The 24,629-nt window shown below is 43.0% G+C and overlaps 2 protein-coding genes across 3 annotated transcripts in view; both read right to left on the reverse strand.

The window, feature by feature from the left end:
* Positions 1-24,629, reverse strand: part of DMGDH (dimethylglycine dehydrogenase) — a 249,919-nt gene that overhangs the window by 7,156 nt on the left and 218,134 nt on the right. The gene's annotated exons all lie outside the window — the stretch shown is intronic.
* Positions 1,835-24,629, reverse strand: part of LHFPL2 (LHFPL tetraspan subfamily member 2) — a 106,183-nt gene continuing 83,388 nt past the window's right edge. For both annotated transcript variants that reach the window (XM_028749142.2, XM_077936313.1), the window contains 2 exons: positions 15,064-15,840; positions 1,835-5,658 (listed from right to left, as the gene is read on the reverse strand). In XM_028749142.2, the coding sequence (XP_028604975.1) occupies positions 5,402-5,658; positions 15,064-15,493 (687 nt within the window). In that variant the 5' untranslated portion in view covers positions 15,494-15,840 and the 3' untranslated portion in view covers positions 1,835-5,401. The remainder of the gene's footprint in view (positions 5,659-15,063; positions 15,841-24,629) is intronic.

Raw genomic sequence — 24,629 nt, forward strand, 5'->3', positions numbered from 1 at the left:
CCTCTTTCCACAATACTGTAATATATAGCCTCACATAAGGAATTGTGCCTGCGTATTACTGAGATCGGACTTTCTGGAAAGCTTTCCAGCAGAGAAAATGCTTGTCCCTTTAGAGCTTATTACAATACATGACTTCCGGGTTGGCGCCATCGCCGAATGGCGGGCTCCCTCTGTGCTCCGGAGGGAGCCGGCTCGGCAGGGGTTGGGTCCTACCGCGCCGGCGACGCGGGGACCCTCAAAAACCATGGGCACGGGGCCCATGGACATGGTGACTCGGCTGGCACCTTTGCGCCCCTCCCCGGCCCGCGAAAGAGCCTTTTTAAAGGCTAAAGAACGGGCGCCAGGAGGAGGGGTGGTGCTTTGAGTCCTCCGCTCCCCCTGCTGAGCGAAGCCGCATGCCATTCGGTGGAGAGCGCTAGCTTCTTCTATTGAGAATTCGGACCCAAAAGAAGAACCCGTGAGTAATTGGAGCATGGACTAAAAAGAGGGATAAATTTTCAAAATTTGGACCGAACGGGGGAGGTGGAAAAAGGAAGTCAGCCCCCCCCTAATTGTAGAAGAGCCAAAACAAAGGATTTGACAACTAAGATCGAGAGTAACCTTATCTTGATGAATTTGCAACTTCGTGAGGGGAAAATATAAGATTGAGCTGGAGGAGAAAGGTGGAATTTGTATTAAAAAGTAACACCCCCCCCCCCGGAATCCCTGGAGCGATTCGTGAAAATGCCTGGAGAAGAGCAACGGAGGTTTTGACAGCTGTCAAAGAGCTGTCAAAACGGAAGAACAAATTGGAGTCTTTGTTATGAGGACTTTGCCGGTTACATTTGTTATAAATTGGACATAAATTGTTTCAAATAAGGATCAACAAGCTATTTGGACTGGTGGATGTGATCTGGAGGGGAGCTCAGCTGCTGTGGTCCATCTAGAGGAGCTGAGGGATATTGCATGTGTTTTCGATAGGAAACCTGAATAGTTGAACAGAGTTTTTAATCTCCTGGGAAACTGCAGAAATGGAACATTATTTTGTCTACAGAGGTCTACACACCATAGGATACAATGGATTTATCTGTTGGAAAATGAAAGGGACATGACGCAACGTTTGGTTCCTGAATAACAAGCCTCTGCAGAGAAACTAGAAGCTTTTGGAAAAAGAACATTCCTGCGGGAGAACAGGGAAATAAACAAAGAAACAAGAACGAACTGGAGGTGGGAACATTTGGGATATCCAGATTTGACAAGCTTATGGGAAAAAAAAAATTGGAGTTTTCACTCCTGGATATAAAAATCTGGATAGAAGAAATGGGCCCCTTTTGGAGATAGACTCCTTCTATGATCGGACACTCGCAATTAAAAATGACTGGCAAAGAATCAGAGGGGTATGGGCTTAGTGAAATGTGGAAACTCCAGAAAGATACTAGAAATGGAGGGATATGGGGAACGCAACAGGGAAAGGGGGGAGGGAAATTTGGAATCCAAAAGTTGTAAAATTATTATTTTTTTTCTATCTTTATTTTATATTTATCTGCATTATATTTGAAAAGGGGGGACCTCGTGGAAGGGACTAGATCGATCTTAGGGGATGGGAACTTGGAAAAAAATTTGGGTTACTGATGATGAGTGTAATTTGGGGATAAGAACTTGTTGAATTTAATTGTTTATTTGGAAGATTTGGAATACAAGAGGGGTGGGGAGGGGAAGTCCTGATTATTGGAAAAAGTTTATAAATTGGATTTAATTTGTTTTAATTTGGAAAACCTTAATAAATATAATTAAAAAAAAATAGAGCTTATTACAATACATGATGGGCAGGACTCAGCTTGTTTTTGACCATGGAACCATTCATACCCGTGTTTTATAGGTAAGCAACAAATACAAGTTCTTGCTAGGTGGTAGCTGTAATAACACAGTAAAGCATCATCTTAGTAGGATGGGATGTTAAATTCATTTTAAACTTCCCAATTATGTGGTAAGATTTGCCAGGGCCTAAGTTTCATAATGCACACACTTCTAGGTTACTGTGCTTTCAGTCCATGTTATTATAGAAACTTCACTTATAGTCTGCAATTCTGTGGCTCATGTACATTAGAAGGTAGAGTTTATAACTAGACCAAATGCCACTTGAGTGTTGGTTAAAGCTGTATCTACCATACTGGATTTTGAAATATTAGCCATTGCACAACTAAAGAATTATTTTACCTTTTAAATCATTGACTAAAACACATAGGATTGATCCATTGCTCAACCATATGTGCATGTGATTTATTTTCACAAAGCAAAAAAGCTGCTGGTTTTAGATACATACCTGAGTCATAGGAAGTGTCTTAGAAGCATTCTCTCTATTACTTTCCAACAGGAGTAAAAACCTATTTGCAAAGAGGTTCTTGCCAACTGCAGCTTTCATGATTTTATTTTAACTGCTGTTCAATTCAACGTGGGGGGAAACTTTCTCTTTTTTAAGATGACATTTTTTGCTTTAAACACTGCAGCACTTCAGTGTATTGTCTAAAGTTGGCATGCTCATTTGGAACCCTTACTAAAAGGGCCGTTGGAAATGTGAGAGACCAAGTAAATAATGGTTTGTTACATCAATGAATTCCTTAAAACACTTTTCAAGAGCCCCATATACTACTAATCTGTTCCATAAAAGCTTCAATTTCAACTGTGCACACTCTCACTCTCTAGACACATTAATTTCTGATTTTACCACTTCAATTCTAGGCTGGAAGCTGTTAGTTTGAAATCCCATGATAGTTTCCCTAGAGAAAGAGATAGAAATATTAGTGTTATCCCTCAATTACCTTCAAATGTTTGTATCTCAAAAATCAGTATGGAGGTTAAGTGCAAGAGCAACTTAACAATAAATGGGGAAGAGATGTGAAACCAATTATTGAACCAGCACTCTTCTTTTTAACAGCTCTTATGGCTCTTATCGCCAAACTGCCATCTGGGGGAGAAGGAAATTAAAGAAAAATTGTGAGAGCAATTGTATTTTTAAAAGCGGGAAACAGAATGCATATTCTGACTTGGAGTAACTACACACCTGGATCACAGCCATAATAATTACAGCAGTATTCCGGGGGGGGGGGGGCGCAGCTTCAGATATAAAAATTATCCATGTGAAATGTGCCAAGATCATATCCTGTGATAAAACTGATTCTGCCAAACAAATATTTCATTAGCCCTGTGTCCTTATTGAATATGCATTATTTTTAGAGCTAAAAAGGTTAGCTCTAATTGAACCTCACTATTTCAATCCAGAGGTTTTTTGCTGCTGCAGTACCAAAAAGGAGAGCAAACTAAAGAACATCAGCATGGACACTCCATGTGCATTAAGAGGGAGCCCTTTTAAATAGGAGAAGCCCACCATGTTCTAGAATGAGAGAGTCTTCCTCAGACCTGTGCAGCTTGTGACCTATCAAGCCAAGCATAGTCCACAACTGTGTTTGGGTTACTAGGACCTGGCAAACCTTTCTTTATGTGCTACCTGCCTAAAGCTACAAAAATGAACAAGGGTTGTTAAGCACCTGGCAGAGACACAAGAGTAGGCTGCATTTGGCTTGGGTCGCAAGTAATCTACCACTCTGTAAACGATGGGACAGTGTTTACAATGTTTGGGTTTTCAGGTTAGGTGAACCTGGTTGTTGGTGGTTGTTTTATAAGACCCTATCTTTATAGTAGGAAGACTTATTGTTGTCCATCACACTTCTAAAGTCTTAATGCACGTTTGTATTAATCATAATGTGTGTGGGTAGTGCATCACCCTTTTATGCTCTTGTTAATTGGAATGTCCACAAGTTTTTGAACAGGAGAAATTGTGGAAGAAGTAGCAGCAGCTCTGCAAAAGAAAGCAAACTTTTGTTGTCCAAGATAATGTCTTAATCGGCACTGCTGGTACTGACCATATCAGCATAGTTGGTAATACCCCCACAAAATTTGTATGTACATAGTTGTTACTCATTTTTGTAGTACTTACTATAGCAGTGGTTAAAGAAGAAGCAGCCATGCACAATAAACCTGAGTTAGAGGGGTAGATACTCTAAAATACATTCCTTGTTACTGGAAATTTCAATTTTCTTAATTTTAGAAGCTTTGGTAGACATAAGTGGTTATCATTAGTGGTTTTGATGTAAAATTTTAGTCTAGCATCTTGGCCTCCAACTGCTGCACGTTCTTCCTATCAAAAGGTAAAATATGAGAGATCAATGTTAATAAGGCTAATCTGATACATGAACATCTGATTATTAGCCATCAGTTAACCCGTCATTATGACAGCACCATGATATTTTGTTTTAATGGGTTTCAAAAATTCTTAGGCTTGTAGAAAAATTACAGAAGTGTATGTATGCACTGTCTTGCAGAAAAAGATCACCTCTGGAAAATCATTGAGCTGATTATAATCATCAGCATGCAATATAGCTGTAAAAAGATCTTTCAAAAGCATCAGACCTTAATAGAGTCTGTCCTTAGGTGATGATGCGGCTATTTTAGGCACATAATCTTGGGCAAGATGAACGCAATGGCAGTCTGTACTTGGAATGGCGAGAAGAGGCGTTGGAGGTACCCTGTGGGCACCAGTACTCTGCTTGCTACTGTCCTTGAAGGTGGATTAAGGTCTACACTTCCAGTAGGAAGTACACCTTTGGGGCCTAAGTACTACCATTACTACTTCCTAAGACTTGCTTCACCTATCTACATTTATACAGCTAAATCAATCGCATATTGCTAGTACTACCTGTGCTTATGAGCCCAAAATAATTTAGCTTTCATTCTGGCGGCTGCTGTATACTGTACTTGTTCTGACTACAGCAACCTATTTCACATGTTTACTGGGCAAAGTATTGCTTACAAGCCCCAGCCTATGAAAATCCCTTCCTTGCAAGCTTCATTTGGAATCCCTGCATATTTCCTGTACCCAAGTTTTCCCCATGTGCTATTTCAACAAGATAGGCTTTTCTAAATGCATCCCGAAGAAACTGCTGTAGGGATGGCACCAAGGTGACATCTAAAACCTTTGAACTTGAAGCCTGCTTACATTATCTTTCTGTACATAGTGGAAACATATTGACTTGTATTCAGCAATATCCTTCCAAGGATTCCTTTGCAATCCCTCATAGTGGTGAACATACAAGTAGAACTGAGCATTTCCAAAACCGTTAGGCACTGTTCATACAAACTTGGAGCCAACAGCATGTTGTAGCATCCTTCCACTGCAGCCAGGTGCTATGAAGCTGACAAAGTAACGTTTTCTTCTTATGCTGCTGATAGTCCTCCTCCATGCCTATTAAGTGACACTATACTGCTTGAGCTCCAAAAGGCTTTTGTGTGTGTCTTGGCATCAGTTCATTTAGAAGTCCACTTAGAAGCCAATTCTGCTGAGACATGTAAAGGTTCTCTTGAGTCATTAAAGGAGACAGATAAGACTTTTCCCTTCTTCAATTTCTTCCTGTACTTTGTCACTGGAGGTGGCGATTTCAGCTTGGGCGGAGAAGACTGCGCAGATGAATGTCAGAACAGTGCCACCAATTGCAGTGTAGAAAGCCCAGCCCAGCGAACAGTCACCAAGTTTATAAGCCGAAGCATAATGTCCGCAATAGTCTATTGCCTTCTGACAACCCCAGCCAGCAGGGTATAAGATCAAGCCTAGGATAAGGAAGAGACCTACCAAGAAAAAGAAAGAGTAGTTAGAACAAAAGTGCAAACACATCACTGTAAACCAAACTGGCAAAAAAAGGAAGTTTATCATGACAAAAGGGGAGAGGATTCAGTAACTACAATGCAGAATCACTTGGCCTGCAGGCTTAGGGACCGACAGGCAATGCATTGTTTATAGTGCAACTGTGGGTTTGACATCCTGAATGTAGTTGCTGCTATGCAGTAATACAAACCCAGCAGGACATGCCCAAATGGAGAATTATTACTAAATTTATTACTTGCCCTTCACCAGCAGATCCTAGGGTGGGTTACGGCAACATTAAATTCAGCATTAAAAACAGCTAAAACAAATTACAGTCACATGTAAAATGAATCAAATGACAACACTGAAAAATGTTTACAGTATTAACTATATTCCTATTATTCCTCCCCATCTCCACCGAGGATGAAGTTTTTTCTAAGTTATAAATCACAGCCAGTATCTGTTTGTTTCTTAGTAAATCTTGAGGGCAGGAACAGCTGTGAGTGCTAGTTTCTGTCTCATTCACGGCAATTAAGATTGTACATGCTCCAGCACATTACTGTTTCTTAATTATTGGGACAGAAAGCCAGCTGAGAGAAACATCCCAGTATCCCACATTACATAAAGCTGCACTTGGACATAGGAGAAGGTTCAAAATGCATCAGACCCTGTATGTAAATCCTTTAACAAGCATTTCTTAAACAAAAAGAGAACCTGGATTATCTGTAGACTTTTATCATTTGGTTGGTTGCAAAACCCCATATGTGAATTATGTTCCAGTCTTAACATTAGGGATTTCTCTGTGTACTGAGTCAGGAACAGCAAAAACATTGTGTAGTGTTCCTTGCCAGTATGCTTCTGTCACTGAGACTATAAAGTATTGCTTCATCTTGGGCAGGATAAACTGGGCTTTCATCCTTCTGAGCCCACCAGCTGTGACAGACTAAACACCAGAAATCCCCTTCCTGATGTCATCAGAAGTTCCTTTGTCAGTGTTCTATACAGCATCATTTTTCTGAATAGGAGATTTATTGACACAGCAGAAGTTTGAAAATTACAATTTTTAGCACCAAAATTTCATTTGAAATGGCTTTTATCTATCAAAACCAGGATGCTTTAAAACTGCTCCAATCTAAGTGTACCTTCTCTTACCAGAAAACATTTTATGCACATGTGTTAAAGGAAAACAAAACTTGAGCATAACCTCTGAGGGTGTATGTACACACCAAACATCTGTCTTACAACTTGGTGATCTGACCCCAGAACTTGACTTCCCTGAGGAAAGGAGATGATGATTAAACCTGTGGTATAGCTGTATCCTGGTTTGCTGTTTACCAGGGACCTGACAGCTTTGGCGGAGGGACGTCTGTGCGTTTTATCACATTTTTCACCTAAAATTAGTTAACACTGCACAGATTGCTTCTTAAAATGTAGGCTATGTGCTCATAGTCAGATTCCTTTTTAAAAATTGGCTTCTGTCATCATTAATTCTGCATTATATGCATTTATCAGACAACTGAGTAAATAAGATTTAAATGCTTAAATGTTATTAGCAAATACCACAAGCTACTACTGTGTGTTGCATTAACTTATTAGCACAGACTTATCAAACGGGTGTGTCCAGGCATCCATTCTATCCGTAAATCAAAGAATTCACTAAAGACAAATTTTAAGAAGCCAGTTTTTTCTGTTCTCCACCTTTATATCTGCCACTCAATTAGTATGCCTATGTAATTTAATTGAAGAACATGAAATTACAAATCCTTCAATCCTTAAGTATTGAGGTACCCCTTGTTTACTATTTAATGATCCCTGTGCAAGTCTTGTACAGTGCAAATGTAGGGGAGAAATGGAGTAGCTAATTAATTTGGTGCCTTTAATTGGACTCTCAGAGGCTGGAGGCAGCTTTGGAGAGGATGTTCAATTTAAGTTTTGTGGAGGTACATCTGGAGGGGCACCTCCACTTTCCAAGTGATTAGCTAAAAAAGGATTAGCTTAAAAAAAAGGTTAATGCAGAGAGACACAATCCATCTCTCCAAAAACAGAAAGGAAAAAGAGAAGTATATTGTGCTCTAGACACAAATTAATAAAAAGAAGTTGTCCATATAATTTTGAAGAGAGGGGAGTTCAGTAGCAAGAGCTAAGTTCTAGCTTAGGTAGTTAATTGTCATGTGCCTTTTTATTTTGGTTTCAAAGGTTTTATTTGGAGCTCCAGGAATGTAACAAGAACTGTGGTTAATTGGATACGTCTAAGGAAACCTTATATGCAGGGCTTGAAGGCAACAATCCTCTTCAATTGTTTGGCCCTAACATCTGGTGTTAAGATATGCACTGCCTCTAAACACTGAAGTTTCACTTAGCTATCAGGGCCAATAGCCACTGAACTTAAGGAACAACATCATTGTAGAAAGCCAAGAACTCAAAGTTCAGTACTAAAATTCATCAGCGTCACACATCACTCTGACTGCCTTGCACTGGATCTGAGCAATGTCAGACCAGCAGCAGTGGCAGCTTTGGAATAACATAAAGCAGATCCCCCTGGTCTGATCTTGGAAACAACTCCTTCAGAGAGCATGGTTACCCAGCTGTTTGTTTGGATAAGCCAGAAGCATGATATTTAGTTCTGACAGTCTCTTGTACAGTTGTTGTTCTGCCACATTAAACAGCAGAGTATACTGGCAAAGATGAATGCTGTCTGCAAATCCAGAAATGACACCCTTGCATTTCCTACTGAAACAAAGGGGTGCTTGCCTGTCAAAAATGCCTCTGAAGAAAGCAGAAATTGGCCAAATGGGATCAATGGAGCGTCAGTGCTGTAGACAAGCAAGGACCATGCTGCATACGAAGGGGAAACACAGAAAACAGCTCAGAAAGTATTTTGTCTGTTTTCTTGTCATTTAATTGTAGAACTGGAAGGTCATTTAGTCCAATCCCCTGCAATGCCGAGCAGTTCAAAAGCACGTCAAAGTGCAAGTAGATAAATAGGTACTGCTCCAGCGGGAAGGTAAACGCAGTGGCGTAGCGTGGGTTGTCAGCACCCGGGGCAAGGCAAGTAATTTGCACCCCCTAACCCGTGGATTTGCGCCCCCTAACCCGTGGATTTGCGCCCCCTAACCTGTGGATTTGCCCTAACCCCAGATGTTGCGCCCGGTGCGGCCGGCCCCCCCTGCACCCCCCATGCTACGCCACTGGGTAAACGGCATTTCCGTGCGCTGCTCTGGTTTCGCCAGAAGCGGCTTAGTCATGCTGGCCACATGACCCGGAAAAACTGTTTGTGGACAAACGTCGGCTCCCTTGGCCAGTAAAGCGAGATGAGCGCCGCAACCCCAAAGTTGTTCGCGACTGGACTTAACCATCAGGGGTCCTTTACCTTTTTTTACCTGCAATGCAGGACTCCAATTAAAGCATCCATAACAGATGGCCATCCAATTTCTGCCTAAAAACCTCCAATGAAGGAGAGTCCACCATTTTCCAAGGGAATCCATTCGATGTCATAGACAAGATACTGTATTTGGACCAAACTATACATGTGACACACCCATTCCTAAAAATGCAAACTTGATATAGTTATTAAAATGCAGTAACTTAGTCAAGCCAATCCTAGGATTCAGCTAGATTGGTAAAGAAAAAGCAATTTATATGTGTTGTATATGTGATATAACATTTTGCCACCAGATGGCAATGTGGAGCCCTGTTGTTTTCTACCTGTTTTTCCTGTTTAAATTTACAACACTTTAAACTGAAACACTTATTTGATGTGTCTAGATCCAGCCCGAGATTTCAGCAACTGACTGGAAATATTCAATAAGTTCAGCTCCCTGAATTAATACTTATAGAAGACAAACTAGCCAAAGAAAATGACAAAACGTGTTGGAAGGATCTGAAACTAAAAGCCGCAAGGACTGGTTGGCAACACCAGGGTTTTTCCAGCCTCTTTCCTAATTCAGTTGCATTTACAGAAACTGTACTGAAATTGGGTTCTTGGTTTTACCAGCCCGAAAAACACCCACATACAGTGAGTCATGGGCAGCACAAAAATCATATGATTAGTCTGTTATTCTTTCCTTTGCACGTATACTACCGATTTTCAAATAGTTATCAGGTCTATCAAAAAGGATATCAATAATGCTGGACCAGTTTGCTGCAAAGAGCTTAATCACAGTTATGTCCTATCTTTTGCTAGCAGATTTTTGACAGAAAAGACCTTTATCCTCTTTTCTCATTCAAATGTTTTAAAAAAGGTTAATACTGCAATCCACTGATGATTTATAGTGCAATCCTAGGAAAAATCACAAGTATGCCCCATATAGTTCAATGATACTTATTTCCAGGCACATGTATATAGGATTGCAGGTTTAACTGAAGCTAAACGTTATTGAAATCAATGGTATTTTCTTGTGAGTAAATGTAGTCAGGAGTGTAATGCTAACCCACAGATGAAGACAAGGAAAGAAGAAAAGACACTTCACAAACTTTGGCATACATTGTCTTCATGAGTATCACCTATACAAGTTCAGTCTTGCTCAGACTAAAAATGAAAATCACATGCAAAGTGTGTTGCCAAAAGGTTAGGGCAGCTGCTACTTTTCTCGTAAGTTTTAGTTGCAGTCCTGTTGGCTGATCCTATGTTGTGCAGCATTTTCCTAAAACCATTCCAAAACTAAACTCAAGAAACATTCCAATTTGTCTTGCCGAGTGTTCCTCCATTACTGTTCTACTACAGTGTATTAGCTAGGACAAGCAGTCCACACAGGTGCCTGAGTAGGGCTGGTTAGAAAAGTTTTCTAGCCTGCCTCTTCTGGAAACTGTTAGGATTGCGTTGAGTCTCAGTCCTAATCTGACTCCTTTTTCAGATGACTTGCCAAGAACTTGGAGGAGGCTGATGCATCACCAACTTGGCTAGAAAAACGATTTGGGAAGAAAGCCCTGCGACAGAGGAAGCATGACGAGGAATTGATTGAGCAATGACAAGAAGAAGCAATATTATGGCCTCCTCTCAGGAGCTGTCTGCCAGCTTTCATCAGCTCAGGCCTTTCATCTCCTGCTACATATAAAGGCATGTTCATTATGTATCTTAGAGGGAGACTGAAGTGCATATCATTCAATGACACTACGACCACTGCTCAGCCTGGAATCTAAGCAAGCCCAGAGGCACAGGAGGTTCTAAGCTGCCCACTTTGCTAGGCAAAACCTCAATCTGTAACAGAATTAAGTTACTGTTAATGTACTATCCTGTACGATTTGAAATCAGCTCTACCATATTTCAATGCCTGATTAGCACATATAAGTAGCATGAGCACACTTTTCCTCTTAGGCTCATCTCCCCTCCTCCTGCCCACACCAAGTCTTTTCCCGAACTTTAACTTTCAGCAGTCATGCTGGAATGCAGCCATCTGAATACAGGAACTCATGTACCATGCTGTTCAAAGTGCAAATGTACTTGAGACAGTGTCAGGATTTCCACTATAAACCAAACAGCATTTTCCCAGAAATGGAGAAGGGCTGGCACTAATGGCTAAAATAAAATAATAAAAAAAACCCGCCAGAAACAAACCTAAGTGGAAACTTAGCACAAAAAATGCACTTGAAATATTTCGGAAAATATTTTGAGAGTAGTTTTAATATAAGCATGGAAACAACCTTTTTTTTAAAAAAAAAAACACCAACAACAACCCCATGTTATTATTTAATATGTATTTAGTTCTTTCAGTATATGTAGCACCTTTCAGAGTTTTATAGGCAAAAAATATTAAGCTTTGTGCCTCCAAGGAACTTACAAATATAATATAGAGAGAAATGGAGGCAGGAAAAAGAGAGCCAAGGGTAGCAAGGGATGAATGTGGGCAAATGCATTTAGTGTGCCTCTGAATCCCAGTCCCTAAACACCCAACTGGATACTACAGACTACTGATATTTACAGGCAGAAAAGAGGAAGCTATTATTACAATCAATCCACTTAAAATTAATTCCCTGTTAGTATTTTAGGAACAAAATTGCTCAAACTCAGGTTTTTCAAGTAATTCACAGCCTTTTAAAAATAGCTCCAGCACTCGCAAAAGATGCACAAATGACCGCCTGTCCAGCCCCTTTTGTTTGTCAAGCAGCAGTTACTGATCTAATGATATGGTTGTGTTGGTCTATGGCCCTTTGAAGCTGATGACTTATTCTTTCCTTAACAGTATGGATTCTAAATGTTTACAAAATGAAGATTGCTGCTTCCCCACTTTAAGAACAGAAAGGAACTGTGAGCACTGGAGGATAACAGGAATCCCAAAAGGAACCTTTTAATCAGAAGACAGATTATTTGCAGACAGACTAAAAAGCTCCTTGGCCTAAGATGTGTGTGGGCTCACTGTGACTTGGCAGCCCTACATGCTCATGCAGATGAAGGTCTTGGACTAAACCCTTAGAAGGACATTCTGTAATCTTCATTTTACGCACCATTTAAGTCACAGCCTACAAAACTGGTCAGAAATTCAACAACTTGTGTACAGTTTTCTTCTTCCCACAAATTCCAGAAAAAAGATTAAATATTAATCATCACAATTTCTTTGAGATTTTAAAGATAACCTGGGCAGTAATCCTTACTAGGTAATTATCACTGGACTTAATCTTCTTCTTCTTTGGCAATCACTTGTAGCTGAGTAAGATTGTCTTCCATGAAAACAATCTTAACAGTGAGCCTGTAAGTGACTGTGGAGGCCAATTTTGCATGCACACACACATCCTTCCACAGTGGGGACATGGGTTTCTGGGTGGGAATTGATCACAGTGAGGGTTTGCCAAGCATGCCTTCCTCTTAGCTCATTTCTCCCTTTTGTCTTCAAAACCCATGACACCTTTGGTAAAGGCTGTTCTCCAACTGGAGCGCCTGCAGGCCAGTGTTTCCCAGTTGTCAGTGTTTATACTACATTTTTAAAGATTTGCCTTGAGAACACCTTTAAACCTCTTTTATTGTCCACCAGTATTTCGCCTTCCATTCTTAAGTTGGGAATAGAGTAGTTGCTTTGGAAGACAATAACCAGACACCTGAACAACATGACCAGTCCAATGAAGTTGATGTTGAAGAATCATTGCTTTGACACTGGTGATCTTTTCTTCTTCCAGTACACTGACATTAGTTTGTCTGTCTTCCCAAGTGATGTGTACTTTTTTTCAGAGACATCGTTGATGGAATCTTTTGAGGAGTTGGAGATGGTGTTTGTAAGTGGTCCTTGTTTCGCAAGAGTACAGTAAAGTTGGTTGTAAACGAGCATTTGGGTTTCCCTGTGAATGTCCCAGTCTTCAAACACTTGGCACTACAATCAGAAGAAAGCTGTGCTGGCAGAGCTCAGGCGATGCTGGATTTCGGCATCAATGTCAGCCCTTGTGGAAAGATAACTGCCCAGGTAGGAAAAGTCATCAACATTTTCCAACATTACACCGTTAAGTTGGATTTGTGGCACTGCAGAGGAGTTTTTTGTGCTTGTTGGTCCAGCACTTTGGTTTTTGTTTCGATATTGAGCTATGCTATATCCCACACCACCATTCCCCCTGTGCAAAGGAGTTGTCCCTTCTTTCCTCTCGTCTCCTGCATTCCCCCGTTACTCACTCTCAAAATCTGTTCCAGAGGTTTAGGGGGCTTTCTGGAGCAGATTTTGGGGGTGCATTGGGTGCAAAGAGGAAAGTGAAGTCTTGATGTGTGAGAACTCTGCATACAGCATTGGATTTCTGAGTAAATATGTATAAGTTTACCCTGTTAATCAAGAATATTCTAAATGATTGAAAGTGCTTGTGCTTTGACAGCTGTTGGAAATGTAAGGTGATAAGAAAAAGAGTACCATCTGTGTCCCAAGTACACATAAAAAAACCAATCAGAACCAGGTCTGCTTCTGCAAAATATTTGCACTTTACAGATACAACTCTGAAAAATAAAACTTCATGGATGTATTTAAGCTAGGCTTCAATCCAACTATGAGGGAATATTTTAATAGTCCTATCTGTTTACAGCCATGCTGGCAGATTACTTGAACCATTTGCTTAAGCACTTTGCAAGAGCAAGAATTAAGAAACTTGTGCATCGTGACTGTCAAACGTCATCAGCAGAACACTGGCAACATTCCAGGTGCAATAGCACTGCCATGACAAAGAATCAGTGAACTCAGTAAAGAGTCATCTCGAGATTACTAATTCTGTAGCCACAACATAATTTACAAGGAACTAAATGTTTAAAGATTGGTTGCTTTCCATCTACGGATGATATTCACATTAGTCGTAGTTTTGTTTATTTGTTTGTTTCAGAACGAAAGTACAACCAAAAGGGTTCAGATACAGAAGTGGTTCCTTCTCTGATTTATAATGGTTTGTGGCTGACCCACCATTTTCTTATCTGGTTTGTTTAGGATTCTCTTAAGAGAAAAAAGATGGTGGTGGGGAAAGATATGAATTGCTGGTTCTTACATAATGTATTTAAGAGCTCTTCAGAGAAAAGGTAGGGTTATAAATGCAATAAATAGATAACAACCTTCTCCTGTACCCTCCCTCCCCTCACACCTTATGATTCCTTTCCTTGCTTCCTGGTTTGAGACAAATCAGTTTGCCATTTTGTGCTAGTCACACAGCTAAGGACTGGAATCAAAGATGAAATGGTGGTTTCTAGAACTATGAGTAGTATAATTTCAGCTTCAGCCCTGTATAACTGAAGGAGCGTCTCCACCCCATCATTCAGCCCAGACACTGAGGGCCAGTTCTAAGGGCCTTCTGGTGGTTCCCTCAATGTACAACCAGGCAGAAGGCATTTTCAGCAGTCACACTCACCCTGTGGAACAACCTCCCGTCAAATGTCAAAGAGTTAAACAACTATATAACTTTTGTAGACATCTGAAGGCAGCCCTGTTTCAGGAAGCTTTTAATGCTTGATGTGATTTTTTTATTATTTCCCTCTGTATTCTTGTTGGAAGCTGCCCAGAGTGGCTGGGGCAACCCAGTCAGATAGGTGGAGTATAAAACATATGATGATGATGATGATGATGATGATGATGACAAACCATATTTGCTGATTCAAACTATGTGTCATGTTAAGGAGGAGGGTCTGAGGGTATCTAAACAGCTTCTCACAGTGCAGAAAAGATATAGGTACTTTAAAGTAAACTACAACATAGTCATTCTTCTGAGAAATATCCAGAACACCTGCTAGCTATAAAGGAAACTTTAGCTAGTGTCTTAAGTTTTACCCTGACCATAATCCTGAATTATAACATGGGCTTGTTAAATGCAGTCTTCTGGAGACTAAACTACTTGGAACAGGTCTTTACATTTAGCATAAAGAAAATCTTGTTGAGAATGCATCCTTATCCACATACCACAAACATATCCAATATGTTTCACTTTTTGCCTTTTCATACACTTACCTGCAATCCCTTGTAGCAGCCCACAGACATTAAAAATACTTTTCTTCATAACGCTCTGTACACACATGGTGAAAACAGATACAAATGCAACAGCACAGAGTATCATGATCCCCGCAGCAAGGAAAATAGCCGTCGCCTGCCAGAATCCACTGGCAATCTCGTTGAAGTTTTCAGCATAAGGGCCACAAAGCGTGTCGGGCATCGATGATTTCATGTGTGAGAGTCTGATACAACGTCCGTAGATCCCTAAGGTTGGACGAAACGGCTCCAGCGATCCTCCCATCCCATTGTCCATGCCCTCAGAATTCCCAGGTTTTGCCTTGCCAATCAGCCAATCAGCACTCATGAAGGCTATGAGCTCTGCAAATGCCACAACAATACTCAGGAGCGTCCACAGCATTGAGCGGCAAGTGACAATGACATGACACATATTGCTGTCCAAGTGCTTGCAGCCAAAGCAGTTCAGAGCCTGAAATCCAAGATAAAAAGGGATAAGTATATATGAATGGAAATTAATGGGGAGTGGGTATGATCCTGTTTCCACTCAGCTCTTCTCCAGTAGCAGAAATGGGAGGTATTCTCAGCAGAAGTTAGATAAGCAACATTTTGCAGGCAGTCCATTCATTGATTCTAAACGTTTAGTTTCTCTTTCCTCCTCTTCCGTTGCAGAGCACTGAAGTATGTGTGTCTGTGTTAATAATATTCATACTGGCACATGACGTTACAATAGTGTGTGGGAGGCTCCAGAGAACAGCCTACTGGTTTGACATCACATACCTAAAAGAGAGAAAAGAAGAAGGGTGTGGGGGGAGAGAATGTTAGCCCTGAAGGGAGAAAAAAATGTTTTAACTATACCCCCACGGTTTTTGTGAACAATCCAAGTTTTTAAGCAAAGATCTAAATCAACATCTAATAGTTTTAACATGGGCTTGTCAAATGCAGTCTGCTGGAGGCTTTCCCAGTTTTTAACCTCAGCGGGGTTATTAATCTCCTGAGGCAGCGCCTGTACTTACAGTATCAGTTCCACACCATCCGATTTACCAGTTGTTTGTCAAAAGCTTTACAAGTTTCACAGAAACTCCCAAGCACACCCATCCATTCAAACTCCTCCTTGGAAATTACACGCCAGTGGTAGCTGTCCAGGTTAAGGAAGATTGAATGAAAATAAAAAGACTGAACTGCCTCGTCTATGAGCACAAAGGCATAGTTCAATCAGAAGGTTTTTCTTTGGCTTTAACAGAGTATTTTATTTAGGCTTGACAAATTCTAGGGTGGCTTACGATCAATATTTAAAGACAAAAATAGAAACTGTAAAAAAATAAAAATCAACAGAGAGCACCAGAGAAAATAAACTTGATCTAATAGTGCAGAAGCTGGGGTGAATGCAAAGATCTTCCTCCGGCACTGGAAGGATGAGAGTTTGTGCCAGGGAAGCCTCCCTGGGGAAAGCATTCCACAGACTGGGTGGCTAGAGCTGAAGAGTCCCCTTTCGCCACCATTGATCTGACCTTTGAAGGTGGGACAACCTATAGGACACGGGTTCCCAAACTGTGGTCCATGAACCAACAGTGGTCCATAACCATCATTCAGGTAGTTCATGGCATGTCTGAGAATACAAATTGCAACACAATAAAAATATAAGAAATAAAAGAAGCAATAAAAAATCATACAGCATCCAGTGCATTGCAATTGCTACAAGAGGCAGGAAAATCATTAAGTAGATCATCAGTAATTTTCAAGTGGTCCATGGGGGGAAATGTTTGGGAACCATTGTTATAGAAGGACTTTGAAAGTTTTATCTTATCATTTGGACAGCTTCGTGTGGTAGAGAAGCACATAACATAACAATGGACAAGAGGGAATAGTTAATTTTGTTTGCACTACAGAATAAAGCCTGGTGCACTTGAGCAAACCAGAGGGCAGAAGATGCATTTCTGCCACTGAAGTTACTAAGTATGTTTAGGCCCTGTAAATTACCTGAATTGGAGACTACCTGAGACCACTCTGAACTCCTTGAGCAAGAGAGGGGAGAAGTGTGATTTCAATAAATAAGTTGTAGTTGCTCTTTAAGCAGAAACCATGCAAGGGGATTTCATCACAACAAATCATTCAGAGGTTTGCCACAAGGATCTAGTAAAATTGTGTGCACCATCCACCACCAAATACTAAACAGGCGGCATGCTCTACATCAGTTTTCCCTAATCTGTGGCCCTCTATATGTTGTCAAACTACAACTCCTATTATTTCTGAACATTGGCGATGGTGGCTGGGGCTGATGGAAGCTCTAGACCAATAAAATCTGGAGAGTGCAACGTTGGGGAAGGCTGATCTTATATGACTTGGTGGATGGATGCTCTTAGCCTATGAAGAGAGGAACCAAAAAAGGTTGGTTTAAGATAGGCACCAGTTAATTTTATAATGGATGACAGAAAGTGAAGCTTTATTAGGGATTGGTGTATTTTCTTAATGTTAAAAGGGAATTAAATGTCCCAACCTCTGGTACACTCAAAGAGAGTAAGCAAAGAGCTAATTCAGTTCACAACTTGACTTCTGGCAGAAATTAAAGGACAAGCAGTGTTATCGTCAGGCAGACTGATGGGCATGTGGTGCAAACACACCCTCTGTAAATAGCAAAAGCTGGGAGATAACGTATCAGCTGCCAAAACAGCAAATTCTCTCAGCATGCCCCATTTCAATAATACACCGGAAGGAAGGAACTGTAATAATAGTTTCTTTTGACACTGCCCGTGCTATAAAAAGGAGGTGAAGAGTTTAACTCTTGCTCAGGAAGCAAAGCAATTAATATTTTCAACATGGATCAGAACAAGTTGTTAAGTTTGGAAGAGAAACATTACACAGCTACTGAACTTGGTTTGGTATAAGAAGAAGAATCTGAACAGTTTCTGCAGAGAAATTGTTCGCAGGAAAAAGCAAGGTTCATACTAACTTTGCAAGGTGTGGATGTCACCGGAATGCCGAAAGGAAAAGTAATAAAAGCATGAATCATCTGTTATGAGCAGCACAAGGATAACAAAGTTCAAAGCTTCCAGATATGGTTCAGCTCCCATCTAGTGTGCAAAAAACAGGGTGCACAAGCCAAAACCACGCAGAGGCTGAATGCACGGAACTGCCAGCACCGCATTGAGCCCCAGGAGCAGAATGCACACGCAATATTCCCTACCCCTATGTCACAATCATGTGAGGTGAGATCCTCAGGTGGCGCCAAGGAAAAATTGAGCCCCCTGCATTTTCCAGCTATGCGTCTAGCAGCGTACGCTAAAGCCATCATTTCTACTCAGGTCATTATTGCTGTGACAGCATACAGATCTGGCTAAGGGATGGTGGAATCTTGGCAGTTCTGATTTCTCGCATTATCTCATTTTTCCTGTTAAATTTGGTTTGCCCTATTTCTGTATCAAGTATGCAATTTTTTTTTAAGAAAGAAAAGAAACAAAAGGTCTCCTAATATACTAACTTTTGTAACCTTCTGCAAGCCATTTTCCCCAACGTAATGCATTTTTATGCATTATGTTCACTAGTATGCACATTTTAATATGCATTTTTAGTTGAAAACTTGTATCTCAAAATTTGAAATGCAAATTTCATAGACAGCTGAGTTTCATTTTATGCACTGGAAATGTGAATTAGGTAGATTTGCATTAAAATAAGAATAGACACCAATCTTATCTACCATTCCTAGCCTGGCTGCAGGCAAGTGGGTTCAACAGACAGGCTGTAGCTGGTGGAGTCATGCAGAGGCAAAGCACAAGGAAATATTTCCTAGTGGGTCATACACTCATTCAAAGTAGATGGTAATATTAGTTCCTTAAGTGCAGGGTTTTTGTTCTTATTAAAGCACAAATCTTCAGTGCAGGGGAAATCTGGATTGAGACCATGGGTGGTGGGGAGGAGATTTCAAAACTCTGGAGCTAATGGGTCTCTGATCCAAATTGGGACCATAACAGGAAATAAAGCGTTAAAACCTGTACCTCACTCTAGGGTAAGACAGCCTTCCTCAACCTCATGCCCTCTAAATATTTCAGTGCAAAACTCCCATCATCCCTGAGCCTTCACCATGCTGAGTGGGGCTAATTGTGAGCTGTGGTACAAAATATATGCAGGGAATCAAGGAAGGGAAGGCTGGTCTAAGGGTTGACAGAAACAACCATCCAGGCAGCCATGTGGTCCCCTGGATTTATATCCTAATCTATATCAAATACCATCAATTGCATTACAAACATAGATGAGACATTTCAAAAGAACACTGGATTGTACCCAGCTAAGGCATGACATGATGCTATATTCCCTGCAAATTGATTCCTCGTTTCCTCTTACACAGCATTACTAACAGGAGCATTTGTATCAATACAGTCAACATTAGCACAGTGATGATCAGTATCAATAGGGAAATTATTATTGTCATCCTTATTATCAGTGCAACTGCATGCATGCTTATTTAGAAGCAAGTCCCAATCAGTTCAATGGAACTTTCAATATATCATCTGTTAGCCTTATGTTGTGGTGAAAGCTAGCTAATTAGCTTGGCTGTTTCAACCAGTTTATAATCCATGGCAGAGCTTCTTATTTTCCAAAATGTCCTTTTTATGAGTGTCATAATCCATGGAGAATAAAGGAGTATACTTTCCCTTTCAGGCAAAATCCTGTCCTGAATAAAATCCCAGTGTTGTCTAGGTCAGTGTTTCCCAACCTTTTTTGGGCAAAGGCACACTTGTTTCATGAAAAAAATCTCGAGGCACACCACCATTACAGCCCCGTGACGTCAGCGCGCAGCGTCACGCCGGGAGGGACGCACGAAAGTGTAAGTTTCAATTTTTCCCCTCCCCCTTGCCTTCCTTCTGTGCCAACCGCCAAAAAGCCAAGAAAAAAGCCAAGACTTTAGGGCAGCAGGTCGACACGGAAGAAGCTCCTACCTAAGGACAGGTGCGACGGCCGTGTCCTCTTCTGCCACACTTGGCAGCCCTGCCTCACGGTCGTGACTCCCACCCTGATTTCTCCCCGCAGGTCGAGCGGCACAGGCAGCCCAATGTGTCCAGCCCAGACACAAGCCCCGCTTCCCCACTCTAGATCCTGAATGCGACCAAGTGCTCTGGACTCCCGAGCAGGGTGGGAAAGAGGACTCGCATCTGGTAGCCTCCGGGCTCCTCGCCTGCTCGAGGGATGGCATTGCAGGCAAGCTGCCGGCCGTCGCCATCGCCGCCCCCTCATGCGAGTGGACCTGCCCGGAGTGGTGGGCTTCCTCCTGCCCAGGGCTGAGCTCCTTACCCGCGATCTCGGTCTCGCGCACGCGGATCCCACTTATTCTGAAGCTCGCGCCACTAGCCGGGGCTCTCACACCGTGCCAGGGCGAGGCGGCGCGGCCCACTGACGTCATCGCGGCTCGCCGCCGCCCTCGACCTCCCTGTTCCCTCCCCTCCCTCGGGTCGCCGTGGTTACCGAGGACTGCAAGCTGCTCGGGCGAGCGTGGGGCATTAAGTGGGAGAAGGAAAATTAAAATTAAAACTCGCCTGAAGGCCGCCTCTCCGGATACAGTGGTGCCTCGCAAGACGAAATTAATTCGTTCCGCAAGTCTCTTCGTCTTGCGAGTTTTTCGTCTTGCGATGCACGGTTTCCCATAGGAATGCATTGAAAATCAATTAATGCGTTCCTAGGGAAACCGCCTTCAGACCAGGTCCGGGAACAGTCTGTCCCCCGACCTCTTCTGAAGGCTGGGGGGGGGGGACAAGGGCTTTTCTTCCCACCCCCAGCATTTTAAAAAACCCCGGGACAGCGGAGGACTTCTCCGCTGTCCGGGGCAATCTTAAAATGCTGGCGGGCGGCATTTTAAAATCGCCCGGGACAGCGGAGGACTTCTCCGCTGTCTGGGGCGATTTAAAAGCCCCTGGGAAGGCAGGCAGGGGGGACAAAGATTTTCGCCCCCCGCCCGCCTTCAGAAGAGGTCCTGGACCTCTTCTGAAGGTGGGCGGGGGCGAAAGTCTTTGCTCCCCCCTGCCTGCCTTCCCAGGAGAGCGGAGAAAGGCAGCGCGTTTCTCCACTGTCCCGGACGGCTTTTGAAGGCAGGCTTTTGAAAGCCGTCCGGGACAGCGGAGAAAGGCAGCGCGCCCTTGCCGCTGCCCCCCGACTTGGCTGGAAGGCTGGCGGGGGGAGAAGCCTGCTCCTCCCCATCGCCAGCCCCGCAAACTCGGGGGACAGCGGGAGAGGTGCAGCGCGCCCTTGCCGCTGCCCCCCGACTTGGCTGGAAGGCTGGCGGGGGGAGAAGCCTGCTCCTCCCCATCGCCAGCCCCGCAAACCCGGGGGACAGCGGGAGAGGCGCAGCGCGCCCTTGCCGCTGCCCCCCGACTTGGCTGGAAGGCTGGCGGGGGGAGAAGCCTGCTCCTCCCCATCGCCAGCCCCGCAAACTCGGGGGACAGCGGGAGAGGCGCAGCGCGCCCTTGCCGCTGCCCCCTGACTTGGCTGGAAGGCTGGCGGGGGGAGAAGCCTGCTCCTCCCCATCGCCAGCCCCGCAAACTCGGGGGACAGCGGGAGAGGCGCAGCGCGCCCTTGCCGCTGCCCCCCGACTTGGCTGGAAGGCTGGCGGGGGGAGAAGCCTGCTCCTCCCCATCGCCAGCCCCGCAAACTCAGGGGACAGCGGGAGAGGCGCAGCGCGCCCTTGCCGCTGCCCCCCGACTTGGCTGGAAGGCTGGCGGGGGGAGAAGCCTGCTCCTCCCCATCGCCAGCCCCGCAAACTCGGGGGACAGCGGGAGAGGCGCAGCGCGCCCTTGCCGCTGCCCCCCGACTTGGCTGGAAGGCTGGCAGGGGGAGAAGCCTACTCCTCCCCATCGCCAGCCCTGCAAACTCGGGGGACAGCGGAAGAGGCGCAGCGCGCCATCCCGCTGTCTCCCGACATGGTTTGGAGGCTGGCGGAGGGCTTCCTCCTCCCCCAGCCCCGCAAGCTCCCAGAGCGATGCCAAAGCTGCGCGCAGCTTCGGCATGGCTCTGGGTCCCGTTCTGGGGGAGGGGGAAGCTCGGGCTTCCCCCGCCCCAGCCCCACGCCTGGCGGTGGGGGAATAATTTTCCCCCCTTTATTCCCCCCCCCCGCCAATTTTTCCCGCGGCACACCAGGCAACGTCTCGCGGCACACTAGTGTGCCGCGGAACACCGGTTGGGAAACACTGGTCTAGGTTTATTACATTACATGAATACTAGGGGCAGTCATTCCACAAAGAAAGTTGTTTTTCTATCTGAAAATGATAAAAGGCATTTAATTGGAGTTGTGAGACAACTTTCCTCAGTTATCAATTTCATCAACAATCTAGAGTCTATGGGAGACATTCAGTAACAGCTAATTCAGAAATGGCAACAACTGCATGAAATCATGAAAACCTAGGATTAACAATGTGTTGAATAGTTATCCAACATAAACAGAATTATTCTCTATTATTCTTTGCACGATTTCCTTTTAAAGGTTTTATAGCTGACAACAGTTCGCACTTACATTTCCACAGAGCAGACTGAGCACCAAATGTTTTGCTAAGAACAATAAAAGATTTCAGGAACTGCCTGATACTAGCAGTTCTTTTCACTGTGATAGGCAGCCATTCTCAATGATAGCCAACGTGGTGCCCTCCTCATGCTGTTCGACCAGAACTGCCATCAGTCCCAGCCAACATGGCCAGTGATCAAGGATGGTGGAAACTGTAGTCCAAAACATGTGATCAGAGATAGTGTTAGGGAGGGGTATCCTCCAACCCAGTACACTTGGAGATGCTGACCTGAAACCTGTGGCCTATCACTGTGATAAATGCCCTCATCCTAGTAATTTGTTTTCTCCCTCTCCTCAGGACACAAGAGTGGAAATCACACAAAACTGTGACTACTCCTATGCGCATTAACACTCTTAAGTGTTCACCATGAAGGCACACAAAAGGCATTTCTTTTGCCACAGTAACCTCAAGATTTTCTAGCCCTTATGACTGCAGTGTAGACTTCAAAGTGTGTGGGTGACAACTGGTGAAATTTCAAACACTGGCAAAGGGGAACCAATCAGTTTCCCAGAGGTTAGGGACATGGATTTAGTGTCTCCCGCACCCAATGAGAAGCAGTATGTATGTATGTACTGTATGTATGTATGTACAGTCGTACCTCAGGTTACATACGCTTCAGGTTACACACTCCACTAACCCAGAAATAGTGCTTCAGGTTAAGAACTTTGCTTCAGGATAAGAACAGACTTAAGTACTTAACCTGAGGTACCACTGTATTTAAAGGAACAAAATATAAGCAAACATATGCACTTTCCCCTTAATTTACTCACACAGAATTTTTATTCATTTTAGTGCAAAGTACACATACTTCTGAACATTAGAGCTTCTGAGCTTCTGGAGGAGCTTTCTTGCCCTGTGTTTTGCATCACAAAGCATGACATATAACTGCAAAAACAAACAAACCAAAACCAAACACTGATATAAAGGCTGAATTCCGAGTTTTGGATTGACATAGTTGGAACAGGAATTACCTTCAGATTAGACTGGAGGTCCCACCACGACACTCTTTTACTGTAGGGCCTACAGTGTTAGTACAGATTGTCTGCTTAAGCCATCCATGTTTGTTTTACTCAAATTCCCTGCTTGGCAGAAGATCCAGTCATCCTTCCTCCTCTCCATTTTAGAGCATATGGTAATTAGAAGGATGTAGTAGGCTAATCTCTTTAAGGTTATTTGGGATATGAAGAATCTGGCCTCTATTGCAAGGGGGAAAGGGATAACTAGAAGGCTTTCATCCCATTCTAGAAGTACAAATTCTACGATTCTATTTTCTATTGAAAGAAAGCACAAGCCTGAATGTGTATCACAAGTCCCCTAAACTTCGCAGTCTCCCCTGTTTTATTAACTAATAAATCATCTTTAGAAAAGTGCCTTTTGGCTCAACTAAAATAAACAGCTGAAGTGAGGGCCACACAGGCAGCTGAAACGGGACCTTTTTTAAAAGAGAGAGAGAGAGGAAATAAAGAAAGCAGCAGCTGCAGGCACAGCAAGTCCTTTTCTTCTCATGCTCAATTCAGTCTGCAATGAAATCATGCAGAGGGGTTTGTATATCTTTTGTTTACCAAACACAAGGTTAACATCTTGATGTCTAAAATGAGGAAGGGCTGCTAGAGCCTTGGCACTGGTTCCATGGGCTGTTATTCATTAGTGGATCTACCACATTCTGAGAATGCTTTGAGCGATGAATAACAGAGGTAGTGGCTATTTAGATGCTGATGGTTTAAAATTATTGCCATTTAAAGACACACATACGAACTCGTGTTGGTTGTGCTCATGAAAAAAATAGGAGGCTTCCAGCCAGCTTAGTACAACTTGGCTAAGCTCTCATTTCCATTACGCCTCCTACTGAGATGTTCCTATAGCTTATTCTATGCAGAGGAAGAGCAAACTAGATAATGGATACTAGTGCATTTGGCTGTAACTGCTGCTATTTCCTGTCTCATTGAACATGCTTCAAATGTATTTTCCATACATGCTTTAAAAAAGCAGATACGAGTATTAATCAAAATTCTGACATCTCAGTCT

The sequence above is a fragment of the Podarcis muralis genome, chromosome 11 (assembly GCF_964188315.1).
Source record: "Podarcis muralis chromosome 11, rPodMur119.hap1.1, whole genome shotgun sequence".
Lineage (NCBI taxonomy): Eukaryota > Metazoa > Chordata > Lepidosauria > Squamata > Lacertidae > Podarcis > Podarcis muralis.